General features: G+C 36.5%; 2 protein-coding genes across 2 annotated transcripts in view; one reads left to right on the top strand and one right to left on the bottom strand.

Moving 5' to 3' along the window:
* Positions 1-2,245, top strand: part of LOC107727902 (rRNA methyltransferase 3A, mitochondrial-like) — a 2,659-nt gene extending 414 nt beyond the window's left edge. The window contains exons 2-4 of the mRNA XM_016537938.1: positions 198-461; positions 543-710; positions 1,519-2,245. Coding sequence (XP_016393424.1) covers positions 198-461; positions 543-710; positions 1,519-2,030 — 944 coding nt within the window. The 3' untranslated portion in view covers positions 2,031-2,245. The remainder of the gene's footprint in view (positions 1-197; positions 462-542; positions 711-1,518) is intronic.
* A 1,138-nt stretch (positions 2,246-3,383) lies between these two features.
* The window catches only part of LOC107727931 (nucleoredoxin), a 79,150-nt gene continuing 55,298 nt past the window's right edge, over positions 3,384-27,235 (bottom strand). The window contains exons 2-8 of the mRNA XM_016537978.1: positions 23,861-23,978; positions 19,905-20,038; positions 16,201-16,280; positions 15,418-15,545; positions 11,332-11,511; positions 11,054-11,178; positions 3,384-4,426 (exon numbers count right to left, since the gene is read on the bottom strand). Coding sequence (XP_016393464.1) covers positions 4,244-4,426; positions 11,054-11,178; positions 11,332-11,511; positions 15,418-15,545; positions 16,201-16,280; positions 19,905-20,038; positions 23,861-23,978 — 948 coding nt within the window. The 3' untranslated portion in view covers positions 3,384-4,243. The remainder of the gene's footprint in view (positions 4,427-11,053; positions 11,179-11,331; positions 11,512-15,417; positions 15,546-16,200; positions 16,281-19,904; positions 20,039-23,860; positions 23,979-27,235) is intronic.

The following is a 27,235-nucleotide window of genomic DNA, read 5'->3' as shown; positions in this document are numbered from 1 at the left end:
ATATATATATATATAATTTATTTATTTGAGTGATCCATGTCTGATCTCGACAGGTCTAAAATATTAATCATTGTTATAGGTTTATCAAAGTGTATTAGGGTAAAGACACCGTTTGGAAGATGGATTTTTGGCACTCTTTCATTAAGATTTTGATATTTTTACCAAAGAAAAAGTAACAAGAGTGTAGTTTTAAGAAGTCTGTCATTCTCCTCTCAGGAAGGTGGCCAGTGTTGCCCGGTCCAGAGCGTTTCGGGATAAGGAAGGTAAGGTGCTGCTGGAGGGGAGTCGTCTGATCTGTGACGCTCTGTCTGCTGGAGCAGCTCCTCAGATGCTCTTCTTCAGTGCAGTGGAGCGACTGCAGGAGCTTCCTCTAGATAAACTACAGCAGGCCAAGCTCATCAAGGTCAGATATGAAGACATGAAGACCTGGTCTGACCTGGTCACTCCTCAGGGTGTTATAGGTGCGTTGCTGGATCTCTTATAAACCTACTTCTAAATGTATGTAACACAACTCAAATCACATTGTTTCCCTCAAATCTCAGCTATATTCTCAAAACTGGATGCCTCCCGCATGGTGTTTCCAAAAGACGCACGTCTTCAGTCAGTTCCTTTGTTTCTGTTATGTGACAATATACGTGATGCTGGGAACCTAGGGACTATTTTACGCTGTGCGGCAGCTGCTGGCTGTGACGGTGTTCTCCTAACCAAAGGTATGTCATACATTTAACATGTCTTTGTTGAAAAGGAACACATAACGCTTAGCCCTTAAAGTCATAAAACACTGCAGCCTATTTTCGCAATCTGGGTCAGTACGGAAACTTATTAAGCAGTCTGTTATTGCTACACTTACCATTTTTTATAAAAAAAAGTTAGAAAATGCTTTGAAACTGTAAATAATATTTGAACTATGGCAAAACAAGTGTAATGCAAGAATAAATCAATATTTATGACACATTTTATTTGAAATTTAATATAAGTATTACCATTAACTCAATTGAAATAAATGGATTTAATTACATTTCTTTGAACTTATAACTCGTCCATTATAAAAGTCCATATTTCTGAAACCTACATATTCCTATTCTGACATAGAATGTTTTGAAACAAAATGTTTTTATAATGCCTTTTTTTTAATAGTTTTATAACAACTAGTTTGTTTGTGTGTGCAAACATTCAGTCCTGAAAGGGAAAAGTGCTAAATTAATTGTACAAATGTATTTTGACACAAATCTAGCTCGTAGATTTAAAAAAAAAAAAAAAAAATCCCCAAATATGCATGTCACCACTGATATCCTGGTTATGAAAAGATTTATCTATTTTAAATAGTTATATCTCTTAAAAAATATTTTAAATAAATCTGTATTTTAATAGTATTGACACATTTCAGTTTAGTTTCCAATACTAAAACCATGCTTTTTTTTTTTTTTAGACTATAGAAATCTCTTCTGGGTCAAAAATGACCCAGACGCATTATAACAAACTCTAAGCACTGGCTGTTTTTTTCTTCTTCTCCTTCAGGTTGTGTGGACGCCTGGGAGCCCAAGGTTCTACGCGCAGCAATGGGAGCTCATTTCCGCCTTCCAGTCTTTCCTAATTTAGACTGGGATGAAATTTCCAAGCACTTACCAAAGGACGTGGTTGTCCATGTGGCAGATAACAGTAGTAGTTTTCTAAAAGCTCCAGTTTCAAGACAAACAGAAAATGGTACTTCGGATGAATACAGTGAAAGTGACTCTGATGAAGAGTCCGATGAACTTTCACTGCCGTGTCTGAAGCCTCAGGTGTACTTTGAGAGTTGGGCTCAGAGGAGCACGGCACTGGTGATTGGCGGAGAGACGCATGGACTGAGTCTGGAGGCTCTTCGATTGGCTGAGGAAACGGAGGGCAAAAGGCTCTTTGTGCCCATGGCTCCAGGAGTGGAGAGCCTGAGCTCTGCAATGGCTGCTAGTATACTGCTGTTTGAAGGCAGACGGCAACTTCTGCAGTTGTTGGATAAAACACGGCGAAGAACAAGATCTAAAATCTTCTGAGTGTTTTTCTTGTAATGTATTAAAGATGTTTCACCAATACTGTCCAGTTCTCTTATTTATCATTGTGCCTTTGACTATTTTTTAACAGTCTGTCATTTATCCAGTAAAGGGTGATTGTGTGTTTTCAGAGTAAAAGCATACTGATGACACAAATACTGTACACTTTAAAAGGAAAAGTTCACCCAAAAATGAAAATTTGCTTAAAATGTACTCACCCTCAGACCATCCAAGATGTTGATGAGTTTGTTTCTTGAACTGAATGGATTTGGAGAAATTTAGCATTGCGTCACTTGCTCACCAATGGATCCTCTGCAATGAATGGGTGCCGTCAGAATGAGTCCAAACAGCTGATAAAAACATCACAGTAATCCACACCACTCCAGTCCACCAATTAACGTCTTGCGAAGCAAAAAACTGTGTTTGTAACTTTAAATCATCACTTCTGTCATTATCAGTTCATAATCCATATATTAATTTTGCTTTGTCCAATGAAAAAGTTATCAAACTCCTGTTTTGGTTTGAAGCAATTGTTTGAAGATAAAATCGTCTTAAAGATGAACTTGTTTCTTTTAAACATTTAGCTTTTCACTTCATAAAATGTTAATTGATAGACTGGAGTCGTGTGGATTACTTGTGGATTATTGTGATGTTTTTATCAGCTGTTTGGACTCTCATTCTGACGGCACCCATTCACTGCAGAGGATCCACTGGTGAGCAAGTGATGTAATGCTAAATTTCTCCAAATCTGTTCTGATGAAGAAACAAACTCATCTACATTTTGGATGGCCTGAGGGTGAGTACATTTTCAGCAAATGTTCATTTTTGAGTGAAATATTCCTTTAAGCATGTCAAACAATATGCAACAAACATTTCAAACAGTATCAGACTATGCTACACTGTGGCATGACCACATTGCACTCCATGTTTAATTAAGCAAGTGGCATGTGGTTATTCTGGCAAGAATTCCAGTATTATGTGAAAATATTAGATGTAAAAATTCTGGTTGATACTAATAATTATGGCCATTATTAAAACAAAACACTGAAAACTAAAATGAATGAAAATATAAACACTACAGTACAAGTGAATTTAGGCATAACAACATTATAATGTACAGTATGAAAAATGGAAACTATCATCATTATATACACATGTATTATGTATGTATGTAAGTGGAAATGAAAGACTGAAGGAAGTACATTGCTTTGTGGGATATTTCAGGTTTCATACTGCATGATCTGGCAAATTTCAGTATTATGAGATTATTATCAGAAAATCTGCATAACGCACACAGTATGCATACTATAGAAACTGAGTAGTAGAGGAGTATGAATTGCAAACATAGTCCTATGTAAAGAGAACACAGAGACATTTTAAACAGTGGGTTTTAATGGCTATGACTTTTAAAACAACCAAAGACAGACAGACTGTGTGCTTTAACTGGCTACATTTTGTAAGGAAGCTTGCAATTAGATGCTGTTTATTGTGCCTTCAAAAAACATAGACCGCTTTAATACAGGGGACCTTCACAGAAAATCCACTTAAATGTCAAGTTTGAGATGGAAACAGATTAGTCATTCAACAACATCAAATATCAACAAGAAGGTGGGCGAAGACCTTTAAAGAATCAACTATAGACAACTGCATTAAAAATAAACAGCGGCAGCTACACAAAGAATAGATAGTGCCTTCTATACAAGGATATTAACAACAGCTTGTTCATGTATGCATATTTATCAGCACCCATAAGTAGAGAATCACAGCCGTACAGAACATATGGCCACGTAAAATGTGCAGTGTCTGTGGAAAAAAAACAAAAAAACATCTACCAAGCTATATTTATTCTAAGCTCTTGATTTTTGAAACAATATCCAAGGATAGAAGGAAATACTTGATAAAAATGTCAATAAAAGCAAATCAGAACAAAGTTGTGTTCACTTGCAGCTGCAGGGTTCAATCTAATCTCAAAATGTAACGGCAAAAGACAATCAACGTTAAAATTAGCATTTTACCATCAGCGCTGTAGTAAATGCAAGGCACCACAGGAGGAGGCGGCCGCTTCGAGATGGAGGGGCATGTATTAAAAGAAATAAAATGTCAATACAAAGTACGCTTCTGTTCAAACAGTCTGACAGGAAGAGGAGAGAGAGCACGCCTGGAGGTCAAGGGCCAGATGGAGGTTCGGGTAACAGGGTGCAGGGAGTTCAAGGACTTCAAATGGGCTCTGGTTTGAGCTTCTCAGCCAGAAAGTCACTAACAAATTGTTCTACCACGGCAGGTGTGATTTCCTCCACGTCTTTAACGTATTTGGCACGAGCTGACATGTCCAGGATAGTGAGGAGTGGCACGGCCTCAGGCAGGTTGGTGTAGTCCCGCAGGGAATCGCTCATATCATCCTGTCAGGAGATGAAAACATCAGCTGATTATTATTGTCTGTGAAGAGCAAAATGACTAAATTGAGCCTGTGACTACAAAAAGTGAAGAAATGAACTGGAAATAACCACTATGGAGATACTGGAAAACAAAAAAACGGCATTGAGTGCAGTATAAAGCTCTCGCTCTCTCACAATCAGCATGACGGTATAAGTCTCTTTCTACCCTATCCTGAGCAGAGTTGAGCTCCTCTCACTATCCCACAGAGACAAGGTCTCTGCTACAGCAGGGGAGGACCAGGAGGGGGTACAAAAACATCGCATCACCCACCTTGTTGCTTTTGAGGCACTACAACTCCAGGAAACTTCACAGAGATGAATCACACCGTGTGTGGAAAAAAATCCTATTATTCCAGATGGGGGTTCCTAAATATGTGTTTGTGGGGTTACAAAGGCAGATGGAGTGATTTTATTTTCTGAATCTCTTCTGCAGTCTTTCTTTGACCTTAATACCTCAGAAGGTCTGTGGCTCCATAAAAGCCAAAATATACAAAAAAAAACAAACAAACAAAAAAACGAACCATTTCCTGGACCTAAGTGCAGCTTTTGATACCGTTGATCACACGCTATTACTTAGTCGATTTGAATCTGTTTTTGGGGTAACGGATACTGCATTGGACTGGTTCAGATCTTATTTTTCTGATCACAGTCATTTTGTTTTTATGGATGGCCACAGATCAGAGGTTGGTCTGGTTAGTACTGGTGTCCTCCAGGGTTCAATTCTTGGTCCTTTGCTTTTTAGCATTTATATTTTTCCACTCGGTCAACTATTAAGATCTCTTGACCTTAACTACCATTTTTAAGTTGATGACACCCAGATTTATATCCATTAAAAACCAGGTCAAGATGTGGACTTATCCCATCTTTCAGATTGTATTTCAGTGATTAAGACATGGATGTCTAACAATTTTCTCTGCTTGAATAGTTCTAAAAACTGAAGTCATGCTTCTTGGCTCTCCCCATCAACTGCACAGTGCTGGTTCTTGAGCTCTGCTTGTTGATGGTTTTGGGCTGGAACTACAAAGTAAATTAAAAAAATCTTGGAGTTATTTTTGAAGCCAGCCTGTCGTTTGAGCCTTTTGTGCAGAACACTGTTAAGACCTCGTTCTTCCATCTCAGAAATATTGCACGTCTGCGACCTATGCTGTCTTTTTCCGTTGCTGAAAGGTTGAATAACTCTTTCGTTTTCTCACATTTAGACTATTGTAATGCCCTTTTCATTGGAGTGTCTAAATCCTGTATTAACAAACCTCAGTACCTGCCAAATTCGGCCGCTAGAATTTTGTTGTGGGCTAGGGTTGTTGACCATATAACCCAAACAGTTTATGGACACCACTGACTTCCATAGTAGGAAAAAAAAAATACTATGGAAGTCAATGGCGCCCATCAACTGTTCGGATACAAACATTTTTCAAAATATCATCTTTTGTGTTCAACAGAAGAAAGAAACCCGTATACAAGTTTGGAACAAGTGGAGGGTGAGTAAATGATGACAGAATTATCATTCTGGAAGTGAACAAATCCTTCAAAGAGTAAAAACTTGGATGTTTATGGTGTCTGATTGATTGAATTTATAAGCAAATAAAAAGACTTAGTATAACTGTAAAAACATCCACCTTCAGGTTGTGGTTCACGTCTTTTTGCTGTAAAATCCTTACTGATTTTTTATTAAAGGGGTCATATGATGCGATTTCAAATTGTACTTTCTCTTTGGAGTGTTACAAGCCGTTCATGAATAGATAAGATCCCTAAAGTTGCAAAGACTAAAATCTCAAACCCAAAGAGTTATTCTTTATACTTTGTAAAAATCGACGTGTTTCAGAAAGGCGGGGCATAGAGGAGAAACAATAATGTACAGTATGTGGAAAATAATGTTTTTTTTTACCTTAAACCGCATAAACACATTTCATTACACCAAATACACAAAATAATGTTCTTTTTTTTAGCAACGTCATATGACCCCTTTAAGTAAACAAAACGTTACAAGTTATTCTTACAAAATGAACACTTACTGGACTGAAGCAACTTAGGTTCACTTGATTATTCATACATATTTTTTTTTAGAAAAATCAACTTAAACTGAGTATCAAACATGATCCATCAGGCTTTTGTGGAACATTTGTTCATCTGTTTGTTCTCAATCACAGCTCAATGATTTGTTCTCAATCGTTGTATTGCATTGCATAATATGTTTTTCCACCACAATAAAAACTACAGAGCTTTGATAATAAAACTGAGCACTTATTTAAAAAAATCATCTTAAGACATATTATTGGGAGATACAGAGTGACAACTGATATTTATGTGCATTTTATGCAAGTAGTCTGCCATATTATAACGATCTCATTGGTTTACATGCAAACTATCAGAATTTTATCTTTCTTTTTGGCCATTTAAATATGAACAACTGCACCAAATTTCTGAATAAGACTTTGAAAAAGTTTCAAAGAATAAGACTTTTCTGACTATTATTTCTATTATGTCAAGCTTTACGGAGCTAAAAGTGCCTACTTTCTCCACCAAAAATCTCAATCTTTCAAACTCAATCTTTCTAGAAGCTATATCTTACTTAAGCCATCTCTTACTTCTCTAATACAAATTGATTATACTTCTCTCTTAAAAGTCATCCAAATGAGTGAGTCTTGGAAAGAACTGCACATGGAAGAAGGCATTATAACACAAGACATGGTTGCATTTTTGACCACAAGAGGGCAGTACAACGGTTTCAACGAGATTTTGGTTCGTTTATTACACCTCTGACTGGCTCCCAGTGAAACTATAAACTATTCCACAGCAGTACATGGATTAAACCACACAATCAGATCTTGTGCCTGTAAAAGAGTCGTTGTGCCGTTTTTGCTACCTAAAAAAGACATGTAGGGCAACAGAAAGTTTGTGACCTCGACTATTTAAAACAAAACTACTAAAAGATGGAATGGCGGTATTATTCCAATGAGGAAAAACTAAGCATTTTACAAGTGTCTATTTGAAATATGAAGTCTAACATCATTGTTACTACCTAAAAATACTCAGAAATCCTCAGCACACAAGCAATATTAAGAGTGGGGAATCAACCTTAGATAATTGCAGATTTCCTGTTTTACAGAGCAGGAAAAGTAGATCACATGGGGTCACCGGTGGTTTTATCCATAATCACTTCCTTTTCCACGCTCCAGATGCATTCCACTGTCCGATGTGAACCCACAACACACTGCAACAGATTAACTTGGACTGATCAACGGGAAAATTGCTGCATCAGGCCAGACAATGGCTGTCAAAATTTGACATATTACAACACGAAAAACATGTTTCTGGGGTTTGCGCTAAATGCTCTCTTGTTAAGATTGCGGATGGATAAAGATCAGTGAATATAGAGAGAAATGGAGTCTGTCAGTGTAACCCTTCCAGGCTTTTAGATATGAAAAGATTACATCTCTCAGGCTGTCTGCCTGTCTATGGTAAACCATGCATCTTCTTTTGTGGAGCAGCTAACCTTGTGTAAACTGTTCTTCAACACTGGCGGCCCTTCCGCGCACACACATAGTCCCTCGCCGCCTCCAGCGCTGAGCTCTTCGTGTGGAGACAAAGGGTCAGCCTGTGGCTGCCTCCAGCTGCTAGCGTGATAAGGGCCAGTGTGTTTACACCTAATTGTGCCGGCCCTACAACATGAAGTTTATTCTGCCTATTGTGGGCCTGTAGCATTCCATAAGCATTAGCCATCTGCTCATGCAAGCAGAGATATGGCTGTCTGATTGGCCAGCTCACTATGAACTGCCTGTGCTGATGCTGTGCACTTCACCAGACATTAGGTTCAAATAATTGCACATTGGAAATAAATAAAAGTCATCGGTGAAAGAATGTATCTCATTGCCAGGCTTTGAGCGGGTATTGAGTCACTGATTAAAGGATTATCATCTGAGGTAAGTTGAAAGACAAAGAAAACATTGGTGAAAAATCCTTTAAAGAAAATCTTCAGCAGGTTTGTGGAAACTGTTTTTTTTTTCTTCTGAATTATTTGGATTCATTTTATGCATCCCCACTGAATAAAAGTATTAATTTGTTTAAAAAAAAAAAATCTTACCAACCCCAAACATTTGAATGCTAGTGTATATACACACACATATATAATTGTGTTAATTATCATACATCTTAACATGTACTGACATTCAACATAACCCACATTCAACATACTTGATTTAGTTTGCTTGTGAAGGAATTCCACACTTTTTTCTTCTAAATAGCTGCTCAATGAAACACGAAGTGTTCAGAGTTCAGGATAGCAGGGCGTTGTACACACACTTACTGTCTTATAGACTCTGAGATCCTACAGCTGGTCGGGGCCTCAGCATGCTACAGTTTCTTACACTGCATCTCATTTTTCTTTATTTCTTCACTTCTCACTCTTGCTCTTATTTTGACAGTGCTGGCCAGTACACATGAAGTTAATCCTTGAAGTTGCAGTTGATCTCTGGACTATGTTAAAAGTGAAATGTGTTATGCAATGAATGAAGAAAATGAATGATTAAAGAACTGTTGAAAATGTGTTCCATATAATGGCTTACATAAAAAGAATATCTTCAATAGAGGTTAAATTAAATCAACAACATCAGTGACTTGCTGTCGATTACCACAGGAAATAATTTTGGTCCCCAGCTTGAAAAAAGAAACAAACAGCATTTAAAGTAATGCAATAAAACACAATGTGTTGCAAAAGTATCACCACAAGACTTTAACTTTAAAGTGTTAAAATATGACTAGTGTGACATAATTGCATTTTATCATTGTCTGTGCAATGTCATAACTTGTATAATAATATGTATTATCAATTAAAAATACAATGAAACAAAAAAGACAAAAAATGAAAACAAAACACAGCACAGCAAAGCAAAGCAAAGCAAACAAAAACAACATAAAACACCCCCCCCCCTCAAAAAAACAAACAAAACAAGACAAAACAATACAACAGCAAATAAAAAAACTAAAAAAGACTAAACAAAAGACCACAACAAAACACAAGCAAAGCAAAGACAAAACACAACCAAAATAAAACAAACCCAACACGAGCAAAGCAAATCACAACAACAAAACAAAATCAAACAAAACATCAATACAGCAACACAAAAGACAACACAAAAACAGTAGAGTAAGGAACTACATTGGGCAAGGCACTTTGAGGGTTTAAACTGTCAGACTTTGGTAAATGTGAAGCGTAGGGCTCGGTTAAACATGCACAGCTTAAGAACATGTGCAGGGAATGCCTGAAACTCAGACCATGGCATGGTCGAATGCTATCCTGAGGATCTGCCATTTCAGGGTGTGCCACACACACAGACACACACACACACACACAGAGAAAGACTGAACGGTGGCAAGAAAGTTAAAGTGAGAAGGGGAAAGAAAGAAAGGGGAGGCTAATCGTCTATTCATTTCAGACTGCCTTCACTCTCTACATGACTTCCGCAAAGGTCACAAAGAGAAAACAGGAGATAAGAGTTCTGAAAATGTTGGCTTTCCTCCCTCTTGGCATGCAGGCTTGAAAGATGAAGAGGTGATCAGGGAGATGAAAAAAAATCGAGGGAGGGGCAGAGAGAAAGAGAGAGAGAAGGGCACAGCTGTTTTGGCACCCTCTGGATTTCAGGCTTGTGCTACATGTGCTTGCCATTCAACTGCAGCTCCTTTTATTTACTGCATGTACATGTTGGTGATTGGAGGCCGCACTCCCGAAGGATTGTTTTACACAAATATACAGAAACAGATGGCACATCACACTTGTATGTAAAAGCAAGCAAACATTCTGATTGTTGTGGCATAGAAGAAAAAAAAAGGTTTTAAAAATCTCACTCAATAAAGCCTTGAAGAAACAGTTCATTCAAAGACTGGAAAATCTGTCATCATTTACTCACTTTTATGTCGTTGCAAACCTGTATGACCTTTTCTTTTTCGAAAGGTTGAATTTTAAATAATGCAGTGTTTGCTCTTGCATTTATGCATTAGAATAAAAGGGGACTGAAACTTTTAAGCTTCAATGATGATGGAATTTATGCAAAAGCACCATCAAATTACCATAAAAGTAGTCTATACAACTTGTGCACTATATTCTAAGTCTTCTGAAGTGATATGTTAGATTTATTTGACCGAAAGACCTAAATATGGCCGCATGATACTGAAGAAAAACGTGTTGTGCGATAATGTGTTATGCGTAATTCGATATGCAATACGATAATGTAAAATAATTTAAAATTATTATTAAATATATTTTAAAATAATAATGTGACCAACATACATAATTATTATTATTATTAATATCATTATTATTATTTAAAAAAATTCACACTAAATTGCTGGCAGCAGCTGCGAGTGCCTTGGGTTGACAATGTCATAACCTGTAAGATATATAATTAAGACAGAAAACGAAGCAAAACAAAGTTAAGCAAAGCAAAAATAATCAGTTTGATTCATTCAGACCGAAACGGATCCAATGAAAGATCTGAACCATTGTTCATATTGAAGTAAGTAAATAAATGACAAACTTTCATTTTTGGAAGAACTTCACCTAATTGTTCGATTACACACATAAATGGACAAACATACCTCTCCAGCAACAAAAAAGAGCAGTGGCGTCTCTTCCTCCTTTGCCTTGTATTTGGCCATGATCTTCTCTGCGATTGGCTGGATGAGCTCCTTGGCCGGCTCCAGCTCTCCCTCTTCCTCAGCATCTAAATGAGAGGTAAAAAAAACAATGAGATAACAGAGGAAGAGGAATGATGAGGGCAGAAAGATGATGAATGAGCATTGTAGTAAGAAAAGGGAAGTGAAGAGTCAATAGGCTTTGAGTGCTCCTCTGTAATGATCTCAAAGCATCATCTCACCTACGAACAGAACCAAGCAGGGCCCTTCATGTAGCTGCACGGCGTTGGATTCATTGAGCTCCAGAACGGGTCGCGGGTGCCACGGGAAGAGCCGACAGTCTGGGTCATTGAGAATCTCCACCCGCCCCTGTCGCGTGATCATGTGACCCTCTGCGTCCAGTAAAATCAGTGTGGGGATACCTGGGAAAGGTTAAACAACAACAACAACAAAAAACTGTGTATAACAATATTCTTTATACTTATTTAATGCCAAGATATGATGCCACAAGAAATAAATTCCATTAAAATTTTATAAATCACACAATAAACGTATTAAACATCAAATAGGTTCTAATTGGCTGTAATTTAGTTTAATTATAGGATTCAAGCCTACAATGTTCATCTAATCAATCAAATGTATTAATAGATATACATTGCTGTTCAAAATGTTTAAAGAACTTGATTATTTTATTCAGCAAAGATGCACTGAATTGATCAAAAGTGAAAGTACGTGCATTTATAAAGTTACAAAAGATTTCGATTTCAAATAAATGCTGTTAAAAACGTTCTATTCATCAAAGAATCCTAAAACATTGTATCATGTTTTCCACTATGATATTAAGCAGAACTGTTTTCAACATTGATAAGAAATGTTTCTTGAGCAGCAAATCAGCAGATTGGAATGATTTCTGAAGGATCATGTGACACTGAAGACCGGAGTAATGATGCTGAAAATTCAGCTTTGCATCACATAAATTACATTTTAAAATATATTCAAATAGAAAACAGCTATTTTAACATGTAATAATATTTCACACTATTACTGTTTTTACTGTATTTTTTTATTAAATAAATTAAGCCTTGGTGACCGCAAGAGACTTCTTTCAAAAACATTAATTTATTTACATTAATATTCTTTCAAAAAAATCTCATCAACCCCAAATTTTAAACAGTAGTGTTCTATCGTTCAGGTTAGTTCATAATGAATATTGTTAACATGTACTACTTTTAAATGTTAAGTATCAGACTTATTCTAAAATTTACACTAACTTACAATTGTGTTAAACCTATTGTAAAATGTTAGCGATATGTTTTAATGCTTGAAAAAAAGCATTTTTTTGTTAATTATTATTTTTTTGGATGATGATGATGATGGGGGTTGGTGTTAAAAGAATTGTGTTATAATAACCCCTACAAATACAACTCATATACACTATAAACACTTTAAAGGGTAGATGTTTGTGAAAGATGTTTTCTCTGTTTTGGAGGGTTGATTATTTTTAAATCATACCCTATTTATTGCATCAAAGTTTGTTAATACTTTACTATATTTAAGGGTGGATAATTTTATCAGTTGTTTATTGCAACAATACATAACTACAATAACTTTGTCTAGTGCTCTTATGAAAGTTTATAACATGATTTGTGAAAATTTAACTATACTGAATGACATAGACTTCATGGCTAGTGTTTGTGTATTTCATTTCATTCTGTAACCTACTTGTTCTACAGATCCGTGTGTACTAGTGTTCAATTCTACTGTTTTTGACCGATAATATCATAATTTTTGCGTTTCCCTCACCGAATGCCGTATCCTGTCAGCAAAAACCTGTCCACGGGCCAGATATTGATACTAAAACAAACAAAACTAAAAATAAATAAAATAAACCGAAATTATGTCACGCCCCTGGACTCATTGTGTTGTGTTTTCCCTCCCCAGGTGTGCCGTGTCTCAGTTAATTAGTCATTCCATACACCTGTGTTCCCCTAATTGCCCAGTGTTTATTAGCCCCAGTCTGTGCTGTCTGTCTTTGTCTGAGATTGAACGTCAAACCCTGTGTTTCCTGTGTTCCTGTCTGCCCCGAGTATTCCCTTGGATATTTGAATTAAAAGACTTTTGTGAGTTTAATGCCTTGTCTCCTCGTTCCTCGCTCCGTGCCATAGGCGAACCGTGACAATGATGATGATGGGGGTTGGTGTTAAAAGAATTGTGTTATAATAACCCCTACAAATACAACTCATTATAAACACTTTAAAGGGTAGATGTTTGTGAAAGATGTTTTCTGTTTTGGAGGGTTGATTATTTTCAAATCATACCCTATTTATTGCATCAAAGTTTGTTAATACTTTACTATATTTAAGGGTGGATAATTTTATCAGTTGTTTATTGCAACAATACATAACTACAATAACTTTGTCTAGTGCTCTTATGAAAGTTTATAACATGATTTGTGAAAATTTAACTATACTGAATGACATAGACTTCATGGCTAGTGTTTGTGTATTTCATTTCATTCTGTAACCTACTTGTTCTACAGATCCGTGTGTACTAGTGTTCAATTCTACTGTTTTTGACCGATAATATCATAATTTTTGCGTTTCCCTCACCGAATGCCGTATCCTGTCAGCAAAAACCTGTCCACGGGCCAGATATTGATACTAAAACAAACAAAACTAAAAATAAATAAAATAAACCGAAATTATTTCCAATCTTTTGCAAATATGATAAGATAAAAATATCGCTGACTCTAAACTGCAATTTACTACTTTATTAACTTTATAAAGTGTTAAGTTAAGTGGAAAAAGACAAGTCCAAAAACGCTTATAATAGCTGGATCTGGAGGCTGCGCCCGCGCCCTCACTCACAACTCTCTCAAGCAGTGTTGCCAAGTCCGCGGTTTTCCCCGCTTTAACACTGTTGCCACAGGTTGAAGCGACTCCAATAACATGATATTTATCCACTGGAATGCGAATTTTAGCAGGGGAACCCCACCAAAAAACGTGTATTTTACCCCCCGAATGCGATTTTTAACTGGGATCCCCCTCGAAATGCCATTGGGCTAGTTTTGGGCTAGTTTTGAGTAGCGATGGTTTTCTTGTGAAAACCTGGCAACCCTGCTCTCAAGACTCGTTCACTCCGTCAGCGTCTCACAGCGATCATTATCATACCAGGGACGCTAAACATTCTTGCAAACTGTCTAAACTGAATTATACATGTCATGCAGGCATTCATATGAGGAGTTTAGCAGCAAATTAGTCATTCAAAGAACAAATTTTATTTTTTAACATGAAAAGGTCCGGACTTCGGTGGCCTCATAGCTGGTTACGGGCCTGTCCACACCCTAAGCACAACACCAGCACACAAAGACACAGTCAGGCGGCCTGTGGTCACACTGATCTCTCTGTACAGCCGTCCTCTCTCAAACCCTCTTTGAGATAGAAATCAGACTGCAGTATTAGTGGCCTTATCAGACTCACACATCGACTTCAGGCTGGAGGAAGAGGGAGGGGGAGTCAGTATCAAATCATCCAAGATGAATTCCACACATTCCAGACCGGATAGGCCTGAAGCCAGTACTTTCCCTCTCAATGCATCAACTCCCAATGAAGAAGAGACGAAAGCAAAAGGAAAGAGACTTTTCTGACTGCTAAAGGGGTCATATGATAGCTGGACCAGAGTTATTTGGGGCTAAAACAGTCAGAATTGATCACCATTTTACAGACTCTGTGACATTTGTTGCGGTTGCAGCTAATTAGAGCAGAAAGATTTATATTAAAGATTTAAATTCTGTCATTATTTATTCACCCTCACGTCATTCAAAACTTGCATGATTTACATTCTTCCTCCTGTGATATACAAAGGAGGAAGATATTATGAACAATGTCTCAGTGTCCATACAGTGAAAGTCAATGTTGGTCCAGTGTAGTTTTGGACCCCATTGACTTCCATTATATGGATAGAAACAGATCAAATACTTTTCAGAATGCTTCTTTTGTGCTCTGCAGCAGAAATACAGTAAGTCAATAAGTCGTACAGGTTTGGAACAACATTAAGAGTGAGTAAATGATTAAAGAATCTTGGCTCTTGGTTGAACCATGTTTTCAGAATTGTTACTTATACTGAGCGCGAGCGACATCCAGAGAGAGGGAGCGGTGGGGAACAGTAATAGTAAAGTAAACTTGATTAGCCGCCCACATTCCTGAGGTCCTACAGCTCAGTTTGCAGTTCCTGGCAGGGTCAGCTGTATCCAGCGACAGCCAACCACACGCTGTTACATCAAACAAACGCACTTCCACCTGAGCCAGAGTTAAAGTCCACAGACGTACCTTGGATTCCATAGAGTCTGTTGAGTCGTGACCGTCTGGCCTCGTCTGTGTACGGCACCGCCAACCACGGCATCTCACTAAAATACTGCGTAAATGACTCCTCTGACCTACAACACAAGACACAAGGTGTTTCAATCTTCATTGCATGTTTAAAGTGTCCTCCAACTTTAAAATAATCAAATAATTATTGGAAATAAGCAGCAAATATGGCTGATATTATGTGTGGAAGTTAAGAATACACAATATATTGGTGCGAGTTAATGGCCAATATTAGAGATTTTAAATTTATTGCTATCAGTTGATATTGTATAGATCTGTATATGGGCCGATGCTGGATTTTTAATTGTGCTCATATACCCTATTTTACATTTAGATTGCCTTTGCCATTATCTAAAGCTCACTTAAAAGTTAATCTTTAAAAACACCTAATAAATAATTGAATAACACACACACTGGTAAAAGTAATCTTAAGCAAATCTCTAAATTCATATACATTTTTCATGCTGAACGTTATAATGTTGTGATGTCAAAATTCAATTGTAGCATTTAAATAATTGTTTTTAGTGTTTTATTTTTTTATTTATTGAGACAAAATACAGAAGTTTTACTTTACATTTGGCCTATTTATCAGTTATCATTAGGTGAAAATAATTATCAATCAGAATGTTAATAATTAGTGCATCTCTAGTGAAAGTGTATATCATTTTTTAATTTTATTTTAGTCCACACTGACTATTTACAAAATGTAAAAGATTCAACTTAAACTTGTAAAATAACTAGAATATATTTTTTTTTTTAGGTGATTCTTTCACTTTCCGGTACGATTCCACCAACACTCGGGTTAGAGTGCGACAAGGAGGACACTGTGAAATTAAACACACACATAAACACATACATAAGTTATAGCGAGATCTCCTAAAGGGTTTCTGATAATAAACAGCACTTAGTGGCCTAGTGAGTACCCAGAGCACTTAATATTACTCTCCCTGCAGTTCAGCACTCCTTCAAGAAAAACAAAACAAAACAAATGTGACTAGGACCTGGTAGAGCTTTTAAACTCATCCTGTCTTTTATGGCTTGGAGGCATTTTGTGCTGCATGATTTTCTCTTTTCACAGGAGTGCTACATTCAGCCTGACATGCTTCACTCAGCTCTCTTCAAGAGCTCTCCAGCCCCGCGTAGACTTTGAATACCGGCAGGTCCACACTGAACGAAAGCTCAGCAGATTTATGCAGAACTCAAATGCCTGCCATTCACAAAGTTTAAACATCCTCCGGCCCTTCTGGCTTTCTCTATCAAATATTTAGGTGGATCTGATTAATGCTTCCAGCTACCAGTATGCGTGTAGTACTCATTTACCATAATTAAATCCATTCCACAGATTTTCCTCAAAACATCAGCTCAGATAATGCGATTAAAAAAGTCAGATTTCATCTAGGCCTAATTATCAGCATATATTAGACAGGAAGAGCTCTTTTTGTAACATTAAAAATGTCTTTACTGTCACTTCTGATGAGGTTAATGCATCCTTGCTGAATAAAAACTATTAAAAACATATCTTACTGACTCATATAATATACTGTTTACGATTTCATATAATATATATGAGTTTAACAGCAATTATGTGGAGAGTAATGATTAAATAAAATGTAATTTAATAGTAAAAGTAACTGTGATTGATAATAAAATATCTGAAAATTGATCATCAGAATGTACCAGCAACACAAACGCCACAAAATGAAATAAACAGTGAATTTATAAATGTTTTATAAGGTTACAACCAAAAATGTTGACTTTCAAAAGATGACATGGATCAGCCAAATGAGGCGTTAAAAAAAAAAAAAAATTATTTTATGTTGTTGTGAACCTGATATGAGTTTAACAGCAATTATGTGGAGAGTAATGATTAAATAAAATGTAATTTAATAGTAAAAGTAACTGTGATTGATAATAAAATATCTGAAAATTGATCATCAGAATGTACCAGCAACACAAACGCCACAAAATGAAATAAACAGTGAATTTATAAATGTTTTATAAGGTTACAACCAAAAATGTTGACTTTCAAAAGATGACATGGATCAGCCAAATGAGGCGTTAAAAAAAAAAAAAAAATTATTTTATGTTGTTGTGAACCTGTATTCTTTTCATTTCACTGTGGTATAAAACATGAAAGCAGATACAATTTTGGTTCCCATTGACTATGTATGGTCAAAAAATACAATGGAAGTCAATAGGAACTGAAACTTATTGGTTATTAACATGTTTCTTTTATGTTCCACAGAAGAAAGAAACTCACATAGGTTTGAAACAACGTGAGGGTGAGTAAATGATGACAGAATTTTCATTTTTGGGTGAACTATTCCTTTAAGGTATTCATATTCATGAGCTGACCAATCAGACTTCATACACAATTTTAGTCTGTACAAAAGTAAAAACTAAACATCACTCCCATTAAGATAAACAAAGACTTCTAACTGGAAATTAATGTGGCGCACATTCGACAAACATTCCAACATACAGTATGTTCTGTTGCAGCTCCAGCCTCTTGTATTTTCCCAGCCCATCTAAAATAAAATATTAACAAATACAACAAGCTACAAATCTGTTTCCTTGAGGTCATTTGAGGTCGTTTTTCAAATGGAGAAAAAAGTGGCATTAGTATATCAACGGAAACAATACGTCCAGACACACTTAGTCTTATAAAAGTCACTTTAATAGAGGTTCACTTTACACTGGTTAGGAACGAGGAATGCGGTGCTGGAATAATAAACTGAAATATATAGCCTGGTTTTGTGGCTCATCTTCACAATTTGTCTGGGTTTGGAAAAGGGGGGAACTGGAAAAACAAGCTCCCGCTACTGTGGCTGCAGCCCTGTGGACTGGCACAAGCTGCCCGTGTTTGCCACAACCAAGAGAAGCGTGTCAGTCAAGAAACCGCTCCTCTGTGAATGTGAATGAGTGCGTCACGTACTGGCCTGAGTGTTAGGAGTGAGTGACTTTTATAGTGGGAAATAACAGGGTTTCTGTGGAAAAGGCTTCATATGGCGGGAAAGCCAAGAGTAACAGAAGTGCCCACTGTAACACCACTCAGCTTTGATAACCCATTCATGAAAAAATGACTCTTATGAAATAGTTCTTTTAAAAGAGTCAATCAGGAAGATCTATGAAAAGAGGTTTGAATCAGTCTCAGTGAGTCATTATACTGACTCCCTCACTGAACCATGAGTAATTTTTTGGTTATTTTCTATTCAAAATGTTTCTGTGATTTATACAAATTACTAACCTGTGTTATTTTAGTATTTCATTTGAAATTCCATTTTCATAAATGGAATAAAATATACATTTTTAAATTTAAAGTTTTAGTAATTAATTGTTTTTGTCATTTATAGTAGTTTTTAACATGTCTATATAGTTTTTATTAATTTTTATTTTTAGTCAAACTAATTTAAAATGAGAAATGTTGCGTTGGCAAGTTGAAACAAGTTGAAAGAAGAATTTTTAATTTGTATATTGTATTTTAGCAGCTATTTATTTTATTTTATTTTTTCCATTTTCATTTTTATGGTTTTAGTTTTAGTTATACTAAATTAAAATGAGAAATGCTGCCTTGCCAACTAGCTGAAATAAAAAAAAATTCTATTTGTGACCCTGGACCACAAAACCAGTCTTAAGTCGCTGGGGTATATTTGTAGCAATAGCCAAAAATACATCGTATGGGTCAAAATTATAGATTTTTCTTTTATGCCAAAAATCATTAGGATATTAAGTAAAGATCATGTTCCATGAAGATATTTTGTAAATTTCCTACTGTAAATATATAAAAACTTCATTTTTGATTAGTAATATGCATTGCTAAGAACTTCATTTGGAGAACTTTAAAGGCGATTTTCTCAATATTTGGATTTTTTTTGCACCCTCAGATTCCAGATTTTCAAATAGTTGTATCTTGACCAAATATTGTCATATCCCAACAAACCATACATCAATGGAAATCTTATTTATTCAGCTTTCAGATGATGTATAAATCTCAATTTTGAAAAATTGACCCTTATGACTGGTTTTGTGGTCCAGGGTCACATGTATTATTTTAATTCAGTTAACATTTATTTTATTTCAAGCTTTATTTTTTCATGGTTTTAATTAACTATAATAACCCTATAACATTATTTTGCTATTGCAATTAATTATTAAATGGTATTTAACAAAAATCAGCACATCAGATCCAATTGTATGGGCTGCAATTTAATTTCCAAAGTATGGCTAGGTTATACATAATATATCATGTTATTTCATGGTTTTAGTTATTACAATTACTAACATATTTTTGCTATTGCAATCGATTTATAATGATACTCTTATAAAAACATTTAAGTTTTTAACAAAAATTCTTGTTTCACATATGAGATCCGATTGTAAGGTTAAATCGACTGTGCTTTTGTCTCCAAAGTACAGCTAGGTTAGAAACACTAACACAAAGCACTCACCCAGTGTGCAGAGAAGTAAACCCCCACATAGGATGCCTCCAGGGCACTGCTGTCTGTCGTCTGTCGGTTGTTCCTGAGCAAGGGCCCGGCCACCACCTCCGCAAAGGGCTTCGGCCCCCAGGGGAACTCCAGGCCTGCAGGACGGGTGGGAGCAGAGCAGAGGCAGGACTCTGATTACTGTCACACAATCCTCCTTTCACTGCCAGCACATGCATATGTCATTCATATATTTATAATATACAAGAGTCTCTCCTCTGGATCTTGATGGCACAGGGATATCAAACGCTGCAACAGAGGCGAATGGGAGTTGATGCAAATATCAGGTCTTAATGTGAGATGGAAGCTTCATTTCCCATATTGCACCAGAAATGTTGGAGTTGAGGTGTTCATCCTCTATTTCTCCTAAATATTACATAACCATTTAAAAATATCTACCATCATTTAGCAACCAAATCAGTCATTTGATAGAACCCAAATTAATGACTGAATCAATCAGATTCCTGAATTAATCAGTCTGATTTGTCAACAGGAACAGGATCTCTTCACTGAAATGAACAGAATACGGATCAGAATGATTCATTCACCCCCCTCTGGTTCCCACGTTCAACTCACTGAATCAATCACTCATCAGAATTCAGATAAGAATGTTAAAAAATCAGTGATTGATTCAGTAACTGATCTGGTTCTCAACAAATCAATCACTAAGAATTATTGATAAATTAGTCTGATTTGCATACAGGACGAATATGTTTACTGAAAATAACCAAAATGATCAGAATTCAGATCAGGATGATCAAAATCAGCGAATGATTAATTTACTGATCTGGTTCTTGAGTTCAACTCACTGAATGAACACGCATTCAAGAATGAAACTGTTGGATTTAAGAACATGACCAATCAGTGAATGATTCATTTACTAATCTAGTTCTACAGTTCAACTCACTGAATCAATCGCAAATATTAATATATGAATCAGTCTGATATGCAAATAGGACCAATCTGTTTCATTAAAAAAAACAAAACAAAAAAAAAAACATGGAATAATTTGCATTTGGATCAGAGTGATCAAAAATCAGGGAATGATTCATATACTGATCTGGTTCTTAAGTTCAACTTGATTCAGTTGTAGTGATTCTCGAGTTGACAGCTCACTGGTGGGTACATTTATCAGTGAATTGTGACTTAAATTTTGGTCTGTTTGTTACACACATCTATTGTATGACTTCAGAAGATTTAACAAATAAGTTATGTGGACTAGTTATGTGGACCACGTTTATAATGCTTTTCCATGTTTTTTTGCGCCATTTTGGAGCTTAACAACATGGTCACAGGACAGAAGTGTCTTTATTCTTTCTTACGGGCTTTATTAGTCAGAAAGGACAAAAGCGCAGGGCTGCTACTGGGCTTTGAAACTCCCACACATTCAGCCAGGGCCTTTTGTTATGGCAAGGGCCCCTTCCAACCCTCTGCCCTCTGAACCTGCTCCTGTACTGGCTACTGTGCACGTTCACACACTCACACTGTACAAACACACCGGATATTCCCCTTCCACACATGTTTTCAAACAAAAGCTCTTGACTATGTCATCACACAGAAAGCAGAGTCATCAATCCTGCGTGCCGGCGTTTGAGAATGGTACTGTGCTTCATGAATCACCAAGTTCATTTTTCACTCCTACTGCTGTAAACTGTTAGCGGCGAGGCTCATTAAGCTGAGGAGGTGAATCTGTCATGTTGATCACCTGACAAATTCCACCACAAGAATGTTTTTACGAAAACACAGTGGCTCCCTGCCTTTCCAGGCAAATAAAATGCCTTTCTTTCACCTGCAGAAAGTTGCATGACACCACTCAAGCGAGCTGAGGGCTATCAAACGCTTGGAGCTCTCCAAATACCATTGCCATACAAGACGGGTGAAGAGCAGTGAAGGACAACCATGTCCCGTGGTGCCAAGTCAAGTATGCAATGTGAATTTCTGAGCATGTGAAAGTCATGTTAAAGGGAGATTTCACCTCAAAATGAATGATTTACTCACCCTCATGTCGTTCCAAACCTGTATAACCTTCTTCTGTGGAACGCAAAAGCAGTAGTTTTGGAGAATTTTCACGCAGGTTGTTTCCACCATGTAGTAATGTTATTAATGCAGTGAACTCAGATTCGTTTGTATTGAAAAGAACTGGCTCATGTGAATGAATCAAAGTCACTGAGTCAATGATTCGGTCGGTCATTGTTCTTGAGTCTACAGCTCAAATTTTGGTCTGTTAATCACACTATCGTTTGACTTCAGAAGTCTTGGAATAGATGGGCTATGGACCACTTTTATGGTGCTTTTTGGTCAGACAACGACAGTTCATAGTGACAATGTTAAGCTCTGTCAAGCTCCAAAAATGACCAAAAAACACCAGTCCATACACACAAAAAAAAAACATGCCATACAACATGTGCACTATATTTTTTCAAAGACATCAAGTTGTTAAGCTGTCAATTTAAGAACTACTGTGACCAGATCACTGTGTCCTTGAATTGATTCATGAACTAATTAATCTGATTCACAAACAAATCCTTTAAGCCTGATTCCTGAACCTGAAGAATCAATATCAATCAAAATCAAACATGAGCTCAAAACAAACAATAGTTCACATATCCAATTCTCAAGACTCAATTTACACGCATTCGTTTAGCAGACACTTTTATCTAAAGCGACTTACAAATGAGAAATATCAAGAGGTATGTTTCCATCCAAAGTTGCGAATTTAACTTTTGCACAAAATTGGAATATCGCATAAAACATTTGCAAATAAGGTGCCGTTTCCATCCAACGAGTCAAAGAGAACTAAATCGTCACTTCATGATAAACTAGCACAAAATATCACTAAGAAAAGTAGGAGAAGCCACTAAATATGATAATTTTCATATATAGTAAATGACTTGCGCCTCAGAGCAAGCAGACAAAATAAATGCAGTCATTGCTTTTGGAGGTGGATGCTGCTGTTTGGGAACAGCAGTCGTGTAAGACAAAGTACAGAAATACTTTGATGATAGACTTTTGGCATTTCAGAATGACCAAAACAACATTTGAGATGCTGTGCAACGAGATCGGTTCGCTGGTTAGTCAAGTCATCTCATCCCATCACATGACTTTTTTGATGCATATTGAGGAATTTATTCGGTAAATGTGTTTCCATCGTAGTTCATGCACATTTTTTCTTATCGGATAAAAAGTTTATCCAACTCAATATTGTGCACAAGTTTTTTATGCACATTTTTAGAATTTATGCGCATATTGGTGTTTCCACCCAGTATTAGCAATTTGACTTTTTTTTTCAGCTCGAACAATGATTTTTTTTGCACTAATTAGTTTGTCCACAAGGTGGCAACACTGGTCTCGTACACGGTACACTCAGCTCGCACATGTGAGTCAAAAAAGAAACGCAAGAAACAAAACAACAACAACAACATATTACTTGAGGAACAACAACAGCAGATGCTCGCATTGGCAAGTGTGCTCAGAGATACTCGCAACTGTACAAAAAAATGTTATCGTCATAATTTCTGAAAATAAATAGCGCAGACACTGGACAAGAATGAAACATTCTAGTGCGAATGTCAAATGCCTGTGTTTGTGCACGTTATTAAATAGAGTAAACTTTGAAAGGCTATTCACTCCACTGTATGCTTTGATACTTTCGCGTCAAAACTTGAGTATACTTTTGGCTTTAGAATATATATAGCACATGGACAACTTTTATGGTTCATCTTTTGTGTTTTTGTGCCATTTCTGAAACTTAAACTATAAAGCACAGATATCTGTGAAGAGTCTTCAAATAATTCTCCTTTTGCATTCAACAAGGGTTTGGAACAACATGTGGGCAAGTTAATAGCAACTGAGTATTAATTTTTGGGTGAGCTTTCCTTTAAACCCCTCGAGTGGGTGAAAAACTAAAGCCTAGTACTCACCTTTTGGATCATCTCTAACTACAAGCAGGCCGTTCCGACACACCACCTTCCCCGTGGCAGCATCGATGAACACCAGAGAAGGAATACTGGTCACCTTGTACTTGTTCCAAAGCTTCATCTACAAAAAGAAAAGACAGACAGACATTGACTGAGATGAGAGACTGGGAATCAAAAGGAATATGACTAAAAGAATGAGGAGGAGTGGGAATGTTTGAGTTGAAGAGAGACAGCATGATTCATCTCAGCTCATTCCTCTTTTTGCAAAGCTATTTTGCCTTTTTAACCATTAGAGATACAATCAATACAGTCCACGTGAGGCTTAAAAATAGGCTACGAAACAAGAGGCTGAGTTTAAACATTTTCCTCTCGCTCTGAAGAATAAAGAGACTCAGAAATGTGGCGAGTTGAATTAAGTGCTATCCGCAGCTATCTGAGGCGAGCCGGCCAAGAATCAGCTAAGGGCCAGAATCAAACATCTACAGGGCTGATTCAACTTTAAAGAGAATGGCATCTGAGGAAATTCGAGGGGAGCACTTTTTCTTTCTGTAGTCTCAGTGAAACCGTGGCACACGGGCTAAAAAGCCAGCGATTAAACCTCACTCGACTGAGCCGTTTGCCTGTGTAGTCTCACGGCTGTGGGCGCTGCCGCCTTCATCCTTTGCGTCTGAGAACAAACCTGGTAAATTATTCAGGACATGGACGTGCGAAGGTCTAATAGATGAAAGACACCTATGAAAGTAAACTACAGTAACTGCAGCGGACTGATGAGAAACATGTAGCGCATGAAACATGAATGATTTATCAAAACACTAGACACAGATGCAAAAACTAGAGCTGTCAATCGATTAAAATCTCAAATTAACTACATGATATGCTAAAAAGGTATTTAATTAAATAATTTTGGCTGAAAAAGCCCCCCCAAAAGAGAATATCACTGTTGTAGTTTTCCAAATATGTAAGTGGCTTTAAAAGCAAGGCCAACGGTAGTAAAATTCCTTATTGAATTCACATACAGATCAGGGGGCATTGTACAATAAATGCCTTTTTAAATAATTAATCATTAAACTGACAGCACTGACAGATACAGATGCAGATTCAGATTTGTTTTTAGCCAGTTATGATTCACAAGGTGTCAATTCCCTATTTGGGTATATTTTAGTTTAAGGTCTATTTTGCTTGCATATTCTTTTTTTTCCCAATTTACATTTGGAAGTTCACTTCTTGCATTTCTGCATTAAACATACAGTACTGTTCAAGAATTAAAAAAAAGAAGAAAAAAAGAAGAAAATAATACTTTTAATCAAGGGTGCATTAAATTGATTAAAAGTGACAGCAAAGACATTTCCTAACGTCAGAATATAATGTCACAGAACAGAAATACAATCCATTTAACAGCACGTCTTTAAAATACTGTGTGACATGAGTTTTGCTTCAAATAAACTACAGAAACAACTCCAAAGATGAGAAATATACATGCATAAACCCAAAATAAATAAATAATACTAAAAAAAAAAATTAAAAAAAAAAAGTTTAACAACAGTCACAACCTATAGAAAAGCACATGAAAAGATTTCCCACAGATATTTCTACTATCTCCACTGACATAACCCTATAATGGAAACATGTCATTTGGAACACAGAAGAACCAAGACCATTCTTTATGAATTTTTGCATGTAGTCGACACTGGTCACAACTACGGTAAAACATGATTTCTTTTCACACAGTCACTGAAAATACTGTAGGTATAGAGTTAAAGATTGGGATCTGTAGAATCAATATCAGGATTAGGTTCTGCCATGTGCTTCTCGGTCCGTGCTTGTTTACATCAGAGTGAGCAGGCGTCTTTCACGCACCATACAGCGGTGTTGTGCATTTTGACCAGTTGATGGGAAAAGTATTCTTAAAATGCATTCAAAATTCGGAATAATTTGTAATATATAATTATTCACGGTATTTAGAAGTGCCCACGATAACAATACCGTGCATATTCATTACCGTGATATATCGCATTACCGAATACCGGCACAAGTATAATCAGGATCAATCAAATGAAGACGACTAAAAGATTGTCTAAAAGATGAAAATAAAATAAGATAAAAGCCTTACTGTAGTTTCAGTTAAAAATATGCATCGAGTGTGAAGTCGAATGTTAAGCGTGGAGGAATAAAGTGGAGGTTCAGATTACTTCATTCCTGCACTGCTTGATCAAACTCTTTGATGCATGGCTGAGGAAATGTTTTCACCGGAGGAGAGTTTAGATGTGAATGGGCAGTCAAAGAGTGTTACTCTGTTTGTCTAAGCCTGAAGGATCCAGACAACGGCTCCAACACAAACCTGCAGCGCTGCCATAGTCAACAGCGCTCAACTCGCTCAATCACTGGCCCATCTGCACCCAAATTTCTCACTCCGGCCTAAAGCGTACACGTCCTACACTGCAAAATCAGTGAGGTTAAAGGGCAATAAGTGTGACCGTCTCCAGTATCAACACTGCTGCTTACCTTACACACACCTGTGAATCTTACACAGCTGTGAGTTTAGGCTCAGAGATCTACAGTGAGTCGCGAGAGGTGCCATGAGGGAACAAAGCTCGCCCGCAGGCTGTGAGACAGCTGTATGAGGAAGACAGGTAATATGAAATGAAAGACAGTTCCATGTCAACAGCCAATTAAAGAAGGACATGGACAGTGATGAATGCTGACATGTTTTAAAGGTCAAAGAGTTTCAAGAAACGGGCAGATAAGCCAGTATGTTTAGAATAAGGGGGGAAAAAACAAACTCTCTTTTTAAATGTGTGCTTGTTGATGCTTTAAAAAAAAAAAAAAAAATGTTAATGTAAAATAAATATAAAAATACACAAAAATCAAAAACATAAAAAAAATGAATGAATTTTTTAAAAATAGAATATGAAATAAATACACAAAAAAAGTGTTTATAAAAAATACTTGTTTAAAAAAATAAAAACTAAACTAAACTAAACTAAACTAAATATAATATAATAATAAACAAAAATTTAAATCAAATAAACTTTAAAATATATACAGTGCCTTGCGAATGTATTCATACCCCTTCATTTTTTTCATATTTTGTTTTGTTGCTGCCTTATGTTAAACTGCTTTAAAATAGTTTTTTTCCACAACAATCTACACTCCATACACCATAATTGTCAAGCAAAAAAACAGGTTCTTAACATATTTGCACATTTTTAAAAACTAAAAAACTAAAATGATTCCATTGCATAAGTATTCATATATCTGGGACAGTTGAAACTCAGCTCAGGAGCATTCATTTTGCTTGTAGATATTACTACACTTCAAGTGAAGTTAACCTGTGGCAAATTCAATTGAATGGGTATGATTTGGAAAGGCACACACGTC

Source organism: Sinocyclocheilus rhinocerous, unplaced genomic scaffold (genome assembly GCF_001515625.1).
Source record: "Sinocyclocheilus rhinocerous isolate Xijiao unplaced genomic scaffold, SAMN03320098_v1.1 scaffold877, whole genome shotgun sequence".
NCBI classification, from domain to species: Eukaryota; Metazoa; Chordata; class Actinopteri; order Cypriniformes; family Cyprinidae; genus Sinocyclocheilus; species Sinocyclocheilus rhinocerous.
This window is presented reverse-complemented; position numbering and strand designations above follow the sequence as displayed.